General features: G+C 39.1%; 1 protein-coding gene across 3 annotated transcripts; it reads left to right on the top strand.

The window, feature by feature from the left end:
- Positions 1–414: 414 nt before the first annotated feature.
- On the top strand, positions 415–15,319 carry LOC115197224 (pituitary homeobox 1-like). Of its 3 annotated transcripts, none has more exons than XM_029758557.1 (5): positions 415–736; positions 2,049–2,102; positions 11,234–11,383; positions 12,412–12,614; positions 14,379–15,319. In XM_029758557.1, the coding sequence occupies exons 2-5, from the start codon at positions 2,057–2,059 to the stop codon at positions 14,928–14,930; spliced, it is 951 nt and encodes a 316-aa protein (XP_029614417.1). In that variant the 5' UTR covers positions 415–736; positions 2,049–2,056; the 3' UTR covers positions 14,931–15,319. The 3 variants fall into 3 exon arrangements, with proteins under 3 accessions (XP_029614417.1, XP_029614415.1, XP_029614416.1); XM_029758555.1 differs by having other exon boundaries at positions 416–695; XM_029758556.1 differs by lacking the exon at positions 415–736 and adding an exon at positions 1,108–1,290.
- The last annotated feature ends 188 nt before the right edge of the window (positions 15,320–15,507 follow it).

Raw genomic sequence — 15,507 nt, 5'->3', positions numbered from 1 at the left:
TTTGAAAAGCAGGGTCAATGTTGTGTAATAAAATGTTTAAATAGTTGCAACTGATAAATTAGTGCATCTGCTGCAAGCATAATTCATTTTCAGTGAGAATTGTTATTTAATGCGCAAGTCTAATGGAACTATAGCTACCCGAACCGAGCGAAATAGGAAAAAAAAACAAATAGCCCTAAAACAATAAATAGATTTTTTTACACCATATTATCTTTCCAAAATGCATTTTAAGTGCTTGCATATGTTATATTGTTAGTATTTTGTTCAAAATGTAGAGTAGGCTAGATAGCCTATACAAAACAAACCCTATTTTCCCCATGTCGAGGAAGGCTATTGGCTATAAGCCATATCTTCTTCACCAGAAATACATAAAAATTCAAACGAATTCACTAAACATATTGATATTCAAAACCATTTGTTTAGGGTTTTCTCCGCCTTCAAAAAGATCAGCTGCTTGTACATCTCCTCACCGTAGGCTATATGCGCATTACTGTATCGAGTTGCTGTCGTGTGGTCCGCTGCCGTGACGTCACCGGGACAGGAGAAAGGTCTCCAGAAGAAAACACGAAGCGACGCAGAGAAGCTATCAAAGCGCGTACTTGGACACAGCATATGCCCGCACTTAATTGGATCTATTTCACACCTGCATGGGGACATAGTAAAGATTTGTTTATTTATTTTCTTGGAATTAACTGGTGAGTAGGCTATTCGAGTTGTGCGGAAAATATATGCCTTGGTATGTATTAATTTCTATGTTTTATTTAATCTGGCAAGTCAGTTAAATCGATACAGTGCCTTAGAACGCTGCGCCACTTGGTCCCCCGAAATTATAACTCAGTGACTCGGATTGCAAGTTCTTATTGTGTCCAAGTGTACAAGGCCTCTCCAGTCTATGTCAAGTGGAGGATACATAGGCTTCGAGCCAGTGGAGGCTTTTGAGGGAAGGACGGCTCACAATAACAACTGAAACGGAGCAGATGAAATGGCATCAAACACATGAAAACCATATGTTTGAAGTATTTGATACCATTCCACCGACTCCGCTCCAGCTATTACCATGAGCCGTCCTCCCCAATTAAGGTTCCACCAACCACCTGTGTTTTGAGTATTACGCATGGGCATGCATTGACTTTTGTAGGAGAAGATTACAAACCTTGTCCGGGAATATAGGTGGGGTGTTAGAGTATTGCGATAAAACGTTGAATTAAATAATGTTTTTATGAATGAGTACATGGATGACAATAGGCTCCGACTAGAAGACGTTTGAGAAATAACAATATTACGTGAGAGGTGAGTTGTCAGAAGAAATACAACCTCATATCATAAGAAGATGTAATAAAAAATACCTCTTAATGAGTGAATGCACTCCTATTATGTTACTAATCTGACAGTGTGCGTGTGCGTGTGTGTGTGTGTGTGTGTGTGTGTGTGTGTGTGTGTGTGTGTGTGTGTGTGAAAATAAAAGAGGTTATGTGTTTACATTACGTTAAAGATCAACTTTTGCAACGGTATCTCTGACTCTTTTCAAACTAAAGGTCAGCATAATTCCAATGAATGAATAAGTGTAGCCAAAGACTCAGCCAAAAAGGACTCTATTATTATGAATAAGTGTAGCCAAAGACTCAGCCAAAAAGGACTCTATTATTATGAATAAGTGTAGCCAAAGACTCAGCCAAAAAGGACTCTATTATTATGAATAAGTGTAGCCAAAGACTCAGCCAAAAAGGACTCTATTATTATGAATAAGTGTAGCCAAAGACTCAGCCAAAAAGGACTCTATTATTATGAATAAGTGTAGCCAAAGACTCAGCCAAGACTCTATTATTGTGCGTTTTTCACAAGTTGTGCACGAATTTGTGTCGTTATATTTTCATTTCTACTAAGCAAAAGGAAACGTGCGTAAACGCTGTTCAGTGGAGCCAATGCTATAGGCCAATATCATCCCTGATTAAAGTGGATTTGTCGATAGGCTATAGACAAGAAGGTTACAATGACGACCCTGTATAAATAATATGATGGTGAATGTCCATTGTTCTTTTGTTTTTCAGGCATCTAAATGGAACTTGTTTTGTCGAAGAATGTAACCCCTTGCGGAAATACAGGTATTACTGCATGCTTGACCGTTAATTCTTTTAGACTTTTGTAACATTTTACTGGTCAAACATGGTTTATTATGCATTCATAAAGCCTGGGCAAATACTATAATATATGCTACCACAACGCATTGTCAGTTAACAAGCAGCTTATAAACGAACATGGTGTTGAGAATATTTTTTTGTATGCACCATTGACAGCCTATGAATGCATAATAGAGCCTTCATCATACCCATAGGCTGGTATTCTCGGGTTATATGCATTTTGCATCTGGAATTCTTCAAGGTTCATGCTTCGTTATGAGGGATTTGTTACATGACAGACATATTTTGTCTGTATGCTACCTTACTGCGGCAAAAGGGGCTACTTCAGTTGTTTGACTAGGCTACATCCATTCAATGATAAAATAACTAGTTGATTGCGTAAATGTAAATTACACTGTTAATTAAATATCAGGGCAACGGTGGCCTTTTAGATAGGATATCGCCCTTATGCGCAAAAATTAGCAAAGATACCCGTTCAATTTATTCTTGTGGTTTGGATAGCCTACAGATTTCTGGTAGGTATTTGCCAATAATATATTAAATAAATCAGGTCTAGACTATTCGTTAAAACCGTTTGCTTGCATACACTTTTATTCTGCCTAATTACGCAGTATCACAGAAATAAATGTGGGCGGAAATCATTGATGGATCATAGATCTCTATAAGTTATTGTCGTGCTTTCGCATGTTTTCCCATGTCTGAACAGTCCATTTAAGCCATAGACATACGCAGTAGGGACCAGTAATTCAGGGCAGCCTGTTTTGAGCCCCACATTTTTAGCTTAAAACAAATTATATACATATTTTTTATTTATTTTATTTATTTCACCTTTATTTAACCAGGTAGGCAAGTTGAGAACAAGTTCTCATTTACAATTGCGTCCTGGCCAAGATAAAGCAAAGCAGTTCGACAACATACAAAAACACAGAGTTACACATGGAGTAAAACAATATACAATCAATGATACAGTAGACAAAAATAAGACTATATATATAATTAATTTGTGGAGTGGTTGAACAACGGGTTTTAATTACTCCAACCTAACTTCAACTGTATACAGTTGAAGTTAGGTTGGAGTCATTAAAACCCGTTGTTCAACCACTCCACAAATGTCTTGTTAACAAACTATAGTCAGTTAGGACATCTACTTTGTGCATGACACAAGTAATTTTTTTAACAATTGTTTACAGACAGATTATTTCACTTATAATTCACTGCATCACAAATCCTGGGGGTCCGAAGTTTACATACACTAAGTTGACTGTGCCTTCAAACAGCTTGGAAAATTCCAGAAAATGATGTCATGGCTTTAGAAGCTTCTGATAGGCTAATTGACATAATTTGAGTCAGTTGGAGGTGTGCCTGTGGATGTATTTCAAGGCCTACCTTCAAACGCAGTGTCTCTATGCTTGACATCATGGGAAAATCAAAAGAAATCAGTCAAGACCCCAGAAAAAAAATTGTAGACCTCCACAAGTCTGGTTCATCCTTGGGAGCAATTTCCAAACACCTGAAGGTACCATGTTCATCTGCACAAACAATAGTACGCAAGTATAAACACCAAGGCACCACGCAGCCGTCATACCACTCAGGAAGGAGCCGCGTTCTATCTCCTAGAGATGAACATACTTTGGTGCGAAAAGTGCAAATCAATCCCAGAACAACAGCAAGGAACTTGTGAAGATGCTGGAGGAAACAGGTACAAAACTATCTGTATCCACAGTAAAACGAGTCCTATATCGACATAACCTGAAAGGCCGCTCAGCAAGGAAGCCACTTCTCCAAAACCGTCATTAAAAAGCCAGACTACGCGTTGCAACTGCACATGGGGACGAAAATCATACTTTTTGGAGAAAATAGAACTGTTTGGCCATAATGACCATCGTTATGTTTGGAGGAAAAAGGAGGAGCTTGCAAGCTGAAGAACACCATCCCAACTGTGAAGCACAGGGTGGCAGCATTATGTTGTGTGGGTGCTTTCCTGCAGGAGGGACTGGTGCACTTCACAAAATAGATGGCATCAGAGGAAGGAAAATGATGTGGATATATTGAAGCAACATCTCAAGACATTAGTCAGGAAGTTAAAGCTTGGTCGCAAATGGGTCTTCCAAATGGACAATGACCCCAAGCACACTTCCAAAGTTGTTGCAAAATGGCTTAAGGACAACAAAGTCAAGGTATTGGATTGGCCATCACAAAGCCCTGACCTCAATCCTATAGGAAATTTGTGGGCAGAACTGAAAAAGCATGTGCGAGCAAGGAGGCCTACAAACCTGACTCAGTTACACCAGCTCTGTCAGGAGGAATGGGCCAAAATTCTCCCAACTTATTGTGGGAAGCTTGTGGAAGGCTACCCGAAATGTTTGACCAAAGTCTAAAAATTTAAAGGCAATGCTACCAAATACTAATTGAGTGCATGTAAACCTCTGACCCACTGGGAATATGACGAAAGAAATAAAAGCTGAAATAAATCATTTTCTCTACTATTATTATGAAATTTCACATTCTTAAAATTAAGTGGTGATCCTAATTGACCTAAAACAGGGAATTTTTACTAGGATTAAATGTCAGGAATTGTGAAAAACTGAGTTTAATATGTTTGGCTAAGGTATATATGTAAACTTCCGACTTCAACTGTATATATTGCATATATATTTCTTGGGGGTGCTTGCCTGTTTTGCATGTTATTATGACATTAATACGTGTCACATATCAGTTTGCAAACATTGTAAAAAATAAAAATAATAATAATTGAGTTATTAAAGCTGCATACAAACATTGTCTCTTTTTTTGCTTTCAGCTCCAAAATGCAGGTGTTTCAGCCTAACTCAGTGCTTTCTGTGGTGGTGGGGCAGCCTGTGTTGGGGTTGTTAATGTTCTCTAGTTGTGCCATGATTGGCTCAGTGTTCTGTCACTCATGGGGACACTATGTCACCGCCAAGTCTGAGGGTAGAGCAAGAAATGTAAGGCTCTTGGGTGCTGCCATAGAGTTACATTAGAAGTGCCCATCCAAGAAGGCTCAAGGTCATTGGCCACAGGTAAAATGACGCCAAATCACGTTATATCTACAGTAGCTTTGATTAGACTGATATCATAATTTCAAGTCGACATTCAACTGGCAAATCCTTTTTAATCGTTGTCATATGAATAGAAATAATGAAGAGAAATTATAGATAAAACATATCGGCGCTCATCGGCCAATGGACATAAACATTACACAACAAGTTGGAAATCGCAAATTCAACAATGAGTGTTTTGGAAGTAATCAGTTGCTAACTGCAAGCATTGCAAAGCAGTCACTAGCCATATATTCAGAGGAGTGCCTGTGTGGTCCCAAATCTGCAATTAATGGTCTCTTTTCCAAGCTTAAAATGATAAACATTCAACATTGGTCATGCTGTCAATGAAGCATGATTTGTGCCACGCTCAAAACAACTGTTAACTTGGAACTGGGAAATCTGACTTCAGTGACTTCAGGACAACTAGGAGCTTGAAAAAAAAACTAGTTCTGACTGGGAAAATACATTTTGAAAGGTCATCCAACTTGGCATTGTAAATCTGGAACTCTGGCCTCTATTTTAGAGCTATGACCTGAAGATCACTGATGTCCTCATGATTCGACCTTGTTTTTTTCCGAGTTCCCAGTTGTTTTGAAAGCACCATAAATCCAGAGAATGGCAGACTTTGAGGACAAAGTTTGATGACAAAATTTGCCCAAATTGAGCAGAGCACAAAAATTTGAGTCCAAAAATGTATTGCATGCTGCTGCATAAATTATGTTATATGCCAGGGAGATATGTATACTGTAGCTAAGAAAGTAATACTAAGTGTATGTTGTGTAGTAAGCTGTTAGTAACCCATGTGCCTAATGTGTCATGTGTCTGTCCTAGCTCGCTCATTAATTTCTTAATCGAAATTACATATTGCCTCTTATCCACTTTTGTCCCCTTATAGTTTGTACATCTCAAATGTCAATCGAAACCACATTTGTTGAGGAAATCAGCCATATCAGGTAGTTTTTTTTAAGGCAGTAAATGAGGCTGAATGAACTATTTAGCTGCCAGACAAGGCTCCGCTGATAGCCAGGTGTAGCAGTGGTAAGGTGTTGGGACTGCTGTTGGGACTCTGCTGTTGGGAAATCTTTATGTAGGCCCTAACCGTTTGCGGGCACCGTTTGTCACCGTTATAGTGCAATTAATGTATTGTTTAGTGTTTTGTTGTGGCTTTGCTGGCATGCATCCAACTTTTTTTTTTTGCCCCACCAAGATTTACATGCTAAAATCGCCACTCAGCATACGTAAAATATTGATGAGGACGTAACATAACTTTTTACTTGCATGGCCTATAGGCTATTGAAGAGAACACGAGGCAAGAGTGATATAACGTCAATGAATCTAAAGCAGACTGAAGCAATATGGTACAAAGTAATAGCCATTCATTCGTGAGTGGGATACTGGAGCCATTTTGAATGAAACATTTGTTCAAATGTCAGGGTGGATATCGGGAATGGGTCACACGTCCTTGGACCAAGTATCCACTCAAGATTGCGGAGATGTGATGATCGCTAAGTCAATAATGTCATTAAGTCCATAGCCTTTTCCAGTTACGCATGGTGTCCGATTATATTCTTGACCCAGTGTTTTCGTTGCCCCTTCAGTGGGTTTTTTGACTAAGACGAAAAGGACACGATAAAAAATACTTTTTGGTTTGGTTTGTGATTAACGACGATCGTTGAGTTTATTTTCAGTCCTCCGAAAAAAGATTACTGTTTATATTGCTACTGCCCTTTAACCTGTCTTGGTGGATGAAAAGGGTTTTGTAAACCATCCCTTCCGCAAGTGGCAAGTACCATATATTTGAAAACGCATTATCAGACGAGCCAACAATACGCGCATGAAGGCCAATAGGAACGTTCAGCACCAATGTATTTGCAAAAATATCAACAGATTAGGCCAATGATATAGATTGTCAATACGATAACACTAACAGTCCTGCCTCTAACATAGGCTAGGAGCCAAAGCCCGAAAGGATGCTGACTACATCTCTGTTGGTAATTATTTATGATGAGCATCTCTAACACACACACACACACACACAAGCAAACATTCCTTTGATTGTGCATAACCTTTATTTAACTAGGCAAGTCAGTTAAGAACAAGTTCTTATTTTCAATAACGGCCTAGGAACAATGGGTTAACTGCCTTGTGCAACCTTTCGGTTACTAGTCCAACGCTGTAGCCACTAGGCTACCTGCCACCCCTCTCTTCAAATCGCTTCACCGCGAGTCCCCCTTCTGAGGCTTTTCAGGCGTCCTCGAACATGTTCGATTTCACGGCAACTCACATTTGACTTGTTTTTAACGGTTAGAGATTGGTTTCTGAATAGTTTAGACCTCTTAATTCGCCGAGATGTTTGTGTGGCATGGGTGTTCCTCTTGATTTTATGTTGCTGGCTCAGTTCTTCCCTTTACCATGGTTGAATACATACCATTAACATTTCAATCAATTTGACAGTTGAAAGGCAATAGCTACATGAATTGAAACATGTTTTGTTTCTTGATTATGTGAAATTTAACTTCAATTGACCCAAATTCACAGCCTTGAGAGTGGACGCCACAATAAGGCAAATGCCTTATACTTCGTTGATTTATATGATTCCGTTTTTTTTATTAATAAGGTATGCGCGTAGACCTACTTTCGGATGAAAACATGGCGTGCATTCTATGCTCAAGAAAACTCACTTTCCAAAGAGGTTCAATAGCCTACATAAAAACAACATTGCATTAAGCATGGCGAGGAACCTGAACAAATGAATGAAAAAGTAAGTGATTGTTGAAAGGTTGCACAATTGCCTTTTGAAAGACCCTTAAGGGACTCTTTCCAGTTCGACAGGGTCTCATGCCAAAAGTAAATGTCATTAAATGAATCGAAACGTCAAAGGTTCAGGCTGCTGACCAGTCACTATGGAAGGGGAACGGAAGTGTCATGGCTAGAAGGGATCCAGTTTTTGCCAAATTTACGTCAGATTGAATTTTAGTAGCTGGTTATGAGAACTTACTCAGCTGGTTAGGATAATTAACGTAGCAGGTTAGGATAATTGGGTTAAGGTTAGGAAAGGGGTTTGGGTTAAGGTTAGCAACATAAAATGCAAAAATAATAACTTTTGACGTTAATTTGACAAAAGCTGGAAATTTTCTAGCCATGACCCTATGGGTGGGGGAAGCTCTAGTCTAGAACGCACATTCCATTTTGCTTAGGAGGATATTAAAACTCTCTCCATGGTTAAAGTAGTCAAAAGTAGATGTCATTGTTGTAAAACACCGTGAGCGTGCTTCATTTACTATCATTCTAAATTATAATACTGAATTTTTTTGCCATGTTTATTGTATATTACGCCAATTTCCCCAATGTGGACAGTTTGTGTTACTACATTACACACGCTCGCAATTTCACCACAAACAATTGAGTGGAATTTCACATCCTTTTTGCTTCAGATTGGTGATGTTAATAACACGTTTACAGTCATCACGAATAGATTACATCAATTATTCATTGCTTTAAGCAGATGAATAATTGAATAATAATAATCATTTTAATGAACTATATTTGGTTTGGGACCGTTGATTGTGTTAAACATGCCTCTCCATTGCAGGATTTTGAACGCCTTTATAATGTTTAAACTAAATGGCACAGAACATTCGGGGAGCTCTTTTTATAAACGTTGATGGCAGCACACCAATAGGCCTACACTGGTTGGAGAGTCAAACTATCACTTAAATAACAGCCAAACCTTGTCAGTGTTGACATCCTATGCCGGGTCGTGATTCGTTGAAGTTAAAGCAACTGATTTGTTTCTGTCTCGTTTCGGCAGCCTCCTCGTATCTCCATCTGACATGACTTCAACAAATTCTCTTCTAACCAGTCATGTAAAAAGTATTCTCAGATTCCATTTGGCATTTGAATAGTGTTAGTTTATACAGCGCATACACCCCAAACGTTGCCCCCTGTTCAATTTATTTCAAGATGATATCGATGGAAGTGACTAACAAAAATTAAAGTCTGCACACTGCGTTGGTGACTCATTTGAATCAAAATGCAACAATTCAAAAAGTAGCTAGATATCTTTCCACGTTGTCCTCTAAACTCTAATGTGCACATTATTCCTCTATTCAGTGTGGTTTTTGAGCTGTGTTCGTTTGTTTTAACAGGACGTGTAACCTCCTCTCCTCCCTCTCCGGCAATTGATTTCAAGGTGATAATCAATATATGTGTGATTGACAAAAACAGTGTTGCGTTTCTTTTTATGTTGGGGAAACTCGTTACAAAATGAACTGTCTCCTGCAGGTTGTCCTTGAACCAGTAATGTAAAAATGCCTGTATCTCCAGTGTCCATGTGGTTTTTGAGTTTTGGAATTTCAACCGCGCATTGGCGTACAACCTGATTTCCGCCTAATCGATATGAGTGATTTATTGCCAATTGTGAAAACAACAGGTTTTTTGGTGCGTGTGCAGTTTATACGGTGCTCATTTAAAAAAATACGTTATCTGACACGTGAAAACTGTGTTTTGAAATTGGACTATTTATCAAAATGTATCGTCAACAGGAAGCAGCGACAGCCTGATCCTCATTTTCAACCTACATTTCAGGAATATGCCTATAAATTGAGATTTCAACATTCATTTTCAATGAAATTGTACTTAATCAGGTAAAAACTGCAGAATAATTCCAAAAACGTGCTGTGATTTATTTATTTTGAAGCCTACAATCATCTAAAACGCTTAGCACTTGCACTTGCAGCAAGGCTTGGAGATCGTGCGCAATGGAAGCTGCCTAAAAACAAAATACCTGGCCAATGTAATTGTAATACTGCATGTTATTGGGACCATAAAATCATCCAAAACCAAATAATAGTTGCAGATAAGTTTATGCAAATCCAGGATTTTGACACTGCGCGCCTTGTCTTCATTCTTTGTCATTCACATGGTTATCAATTTAAAACGAGTTTGCATTGTGTTTGCATATTGTTTTTATTGTTTAAGTGATTGATAATGGTGTTGACTCCCTAGCATGGTTTACTATTTTCCATTTATTTTAACGCTACAGTGTGTGACAGACATTTCACTTAAATTACGGGAAAATATGCTACTGTCAATAGGTCTAGAATATAATATTGAGCCTTTCTCCTTAAAAACAAAAACAAAACAAGGCCAACATAGGGAACATTGAGGTCGAAATGTAATATTTAAATATATTTAAATGAATCACAGAAAATCTATTTCTGTGAATTTAATTCAAGATTGGATTCAAGTGGCTGGGCTCATAACTGTGTCATGTGACGTTTCATCTCAGTCCATCTCTGACCAAGCAGCAGGCGCCACTGATCACACACCACTTCGTTCTTTTGACACAAGGTCTGCCTCACGTTCTTTTTTTAGGTGATTGTTTAGAAGGCCTGAAAATATACCTCATCAAATCGTCCCCACACATAAACTGATAGACTATTAGGGTTACGGCAGATTTTGCAGCAGTGTCATTGTTTCATATACATAGGCTACTAAATTATAAATTAGGTAGCCTACTTTCCATATATGGTTGGCCTTGAAAATAACAGGGCAGGCCTATATGCAAATGTTTATTGAGCTCAGTTCATATACGAGATATACATTGCGTGTGCATGTGTAGGCTCTAAGTTAATTAAGGGCACCCAGCTGCAGGGCCGTTCCATTGCGCTGGAGCATATTTCAAACATGCCTGAATAAAGGGCCCATTTTCTTCCAAATTTTCTAAGGCAACGCAACTTGCGCTCCGCTGGGATATCCCCCCCAACCCCCGCCCCAATAGCCCCCCCGCCCCCTTGACCCCCTCACACCGGGCATATCCCCACCAGCGGAATCTGAAAGCATTAGGCTGTCAGTGCTGCGAGGAAAAGAGTCTGTTTATCTGGAGAACAAATTCATGAAAATCTTTTTTTTAAATTCTTGCAATGGCAAGTGTTTGGCTACAGATGGAAATCTAAACACTCTTGTTGAAGTTTGAGAAAGCTCGTATATAGAGGATTTAATACTTATTTTTAATACGGCACCATTATTTTCAAGGTGGAATGAATTTGGACAGAATCGCAGAGACCGTAAGACCCCCACCGACGCGCGACATGGCCTCTACGTTTCATTTGCCGAGAACTGCAAACAACACTCGAGAAACGTTGGAGAACTCAAGCAGCGAGTCATCAGATACTGAAATAACAGGTACATTATTAACGGTGTAATGACATTGCATTACATACTGTCATTATTGCTAGGTAGGCTATACAACAGGCGTTTTTTTGTGTTAAACGTTAAAGGCTAAAAAGCTACGTATGTGTGTAATGTATTTGATATTAAGAGAAACTCATACGTAGCTTACAACTTTGTCCAAAGCATTGAGCAATAACAAATATATTCGAAACACAAAGCACCTTCTGTGAATGAAATAAATAACTTGCAATTGTCGTGTTTTAGTAGGCCTAACAATAAGCTTACAGTTTGAATATTTTTTGCATATTTAAACAAATGACATGCAGGAGTTATAATAATTGTTTGAAGTTATATTTTGTGCTCCTGCGGAATATTTGGTATTTTATATTCCACTCCTCCTCATCAGTTATATGATATCAATATATAGACCTAATACTAAAGAGATAATAAGACGTACGCTTAAGAAGAATATGGCTAGCCAATACATTCAGCAGCTACAATATGGCTAGTTTGTTTTAAACTGATCTTTCTTAAAATTAAATATTGCCCTTCTTACGTCTAGCTTTTTTAAAGGTATGAAATGTAGGCGTTCTTGTAAAGACACGCATGGACAAGATAATGGACTCTAGATAAGACTGGACAAACGTTGCAACAAAAGCAACGTTCTAAGTTTATGCCGATTAATTTCTAACAGAGCGTCTAAAATAATCAATATTGAACCCGGAGCAAATCTGTTAATGTTTGACGACCGTGATAGCCTGCTGGTAGTCTTTGTAGGCCTTACAGACTTTTGAAAGTTGACATTTACTTTAAACAATGTTAGAATCACCCTGCCAGGTATATTATGCTTTTCTGCAGCAGAAGTAAACCATTTGTTAAAAATTGCACATGCGTTTCGTACATACTGTTTCTAGACTCATGAGCTGAGATTGTACAGAAAACATTTGGGTGAGTGGCACCCCTCTGTGTAAAATCAAAGTTGTCTGACTCAGTATAAGCCACAGTACAATAACCAGAATGTATATGTTTGTTTTTCACAGAAAAGGAGAGGAGTGTGGAACACAGAAGTGACGATGGAAACGCAGATGACCCCAAAAAGAAGAAAGCGAGGCGGCAGAGGACTCATTTCACCAGCCAGCAGCTGCAAGAGCTCGAGGCCACCTTTCAGCGGAACCGCTACCCCGACATGAGCACGAGAGAGGAAATAGCTGTGTGGACCAACCTCACCGAGGCCAGAGTCAGGGTAAGTGAGCCGAGATGCGTTTTAGCCCGTGCTTAAAACTTGTGTATATACAAAGGGAAACCCTAAAAACGTGAATTAATGAAAGTAAAACTCTTTCCATTTAAACCTGTTCTGGGTTTATTGCTTGACTTCAGGCCAACACTGGAATACCACTTGGATGATATTGTTGCAATAATTAACGAACTTTATGAGGTAGATTTTACGCTATAATTTCCCTCCATCTTTTTTGTGTGTTTGTGTGTGTGTGTGGGGGGGGGGGGGGGGGGGGAATACAACTGTATCTATCAACTTTTGATGACATTGTATCAACTATGTTTTTATATATAATTACAGTATCTGTGCCAATTCATTTTAAATATTTATTTCGGCAACAGTTAATTTTACATAGGTCTTATTATTGCTATAATGTGTATTGTTCACTACACGTCCACTGTAACGTGTTCCTCTAGAAACTTTTTACAGCAGAAATGTTTAGTGTAGTGCATTGAGTAATATCATATTATCATGCATGCACATGTTCTTGCGAGTAATTGCACATTAGGCCTATGGAAAACCCTTTTCGAAAAATTCAACCCAAACCACCTAAACAAATCGTTTTTTTTATTACAATATAGGCAAGAAACAAGTTAAGCTTGAGTTTTTTTTGTGTGTCCTGGGCTTACAATTAACGTATGTTCCATGTGTAAACGTACCAATACATTTAAGTCTACATATCAAAACAACAATGCACTAGTTAGTTGGCAAGAAGTCGACAAATGAGGCCAATAAGCGCCTAATATCATTTTAATTGTAATTTTTTTATGGCTAATATATTATGATTATCCATACATCTATAGAATACTTTCAACATTTCGAAGAGAATCACAAACTCTTATTGACGCCCAAGCAGTAGGACATCATAACATTTACCTTATATTATCCAACAGAAGTGAATTACACACTCTCTTAAAATAGACGCACAAGAGTAACACCTTTTTTTCCTGAAACAGCGGTTTTGCAAGGGGCCGTGCAAACACTTAACGGTTATTGATAATACAACTATTGATAATAATGATTGTATGATCGTTCGATCAGTAGCCTGCTAGGTTAGGCCTACATTTTGATGAATTTCATTGTGCATAGTGCCTATGTCTGCATAGTTGGCATCCCCGGTACAGCCGAGTGGCCCCCCATACCTCCGGCCATAGTCATAGAGGAGATGGAGTTAGGAGCTGAGAACATTGACTGGGATGTGAGTGGGCTCATTGAGTGCCTATGTCTGCATAGGCACTATGCACAATGAAATTCATCAAAATGAGAAGCGGCGAGATATAGGCCACAGCAAAACACAATGACGAGGAGGCTTTTCTAGCTAAATATAACCCACCACTGTGCAGCTCTAAGCTTATGGTGTCACATCGTTCATGTCTTTGTGGACAATTTATCTTTAGCCTACAACCGTGTGCCCCGGAAGACTATACATAGCCCCACTTCCAATTATATACCCTAAGACTCCTGATTTGTTTCCATTATAAAGTACAAACGAAGTGTTCTTCTAATAAAAACATTAGAGAGCCAATTTTGTGAAGTTGTGGCAAAAATATAATCTAGGTTGTTTAATCATTCATAGGCTAGGCTGTATGTTTTCTAGTTGACTGTTATGGATTTATTATAAATGTTACAAATAATAACATAATAACCCAACTATTGTTATTATTATGACATTATAATACTGTTATAGATCGCATGTTGAATAAATGTTTTCTTTTTGTCTTTGATCTTTAGGTGTGGTTCAAAAATCGCAGGGCCAAATGGAGGAAACGTGAACGCAACCAGCAAATGGACCTGTGCAAGAGCAGCTACCTGCCCCAGTTCAGTGGCCTCATGCAGCCCTACGACGACATGTATCCCGCCTACACCTACAACAACTGGACCAACAAAGGACTGACTCCGGCTAATCTTTCCACAAAGAACTTCACTTTTTTCAACTCAATGAGCCCACTCACATCCCAGTCAATGTTCTCAGCTCCTAACTCCATCTCCTCTATGACTATGGCCGGAGGTATGGGGGGCCACTCGGCTGTACCGGGGATGCCAACTGCGGGCCTGAACAACATCAGCAATTTTAACGGCATCGGCACCGCTACAATCAACTCAGCCATGTCCTCGTCGTCCTGTCCGTATGGGCCTCCCGGTTCCCCTTACAGCGTATACAGAGACACATGTAACTCTAGCCTTGCGACCCTGAGACTGAAATCGAAACAGCACCCAACCTTTGGATACAGCGGGTTGCAAAGTCCCGGGTCTAGCCTTAATGCCTGTCAATACAACAGCTGACGTATCAGCCGTGATAAAAGTAATTTTGCGGACAGCTCTAAGCCTAGTAGCCTAGCCTACCTGCGAATGGAGCGAAAGACAACTAAACTGGATTAGTTGCAATCATTTATTTTTCAAATGAATTATGCGGGTTGTAGCCTATGTGTTTACCAATTAACTTGTAGGCTACAACAATTTAAATGTCCATGTTTTTGGATTTAAAAGTGATGATGAAGACGTGTTTAATTGCAACATTGTACATTAGCCTACATAAGAAACAGACAAAGGAACTCCTATGCATGTTCGCTTACTTGCTTTGAGGGCTCAAACCCATTTGAACGTGACTTGTATTGGTTTAGTCCAGCGTTTCCCAAACTCGGTCCTGGGGACCCCAAGGAGTGCACGTTTTGTTTTTTTGCCCTAGCACTACACAGCTGATTCAAATATTCAACCAAAACCCCCTTGGGGTCCTGAGGACCGAGTTTGGTAAACGCTGGCCTAGGCCCTGTACTCTTGGTCTTGGATTAGAAACAGTTTGGTAAACGCTGGCCTAGGCCCTGTACTCTTGGTCTTGGATTAGAAACAGTTTGGTAAACGC

The sequence above is a fragment of the Salmo trutta genome, chromosome 7 (genome assembly GCF_901001165.1).
Source record: "Salmo trutta chromosome 7, fSalTru1.1, whole genome shotgun sequence".
Classification (NCBI taxonomy): domain Eukaryota; kingdom Metazoa; phylum Chordata; class Actinopteri; order Salmoniformes; family Salmonidae; genus Salmo; species Salmo trutta.
This window is presented reverse-complemented; position numbering and strand designations above follow the sequence as displayed.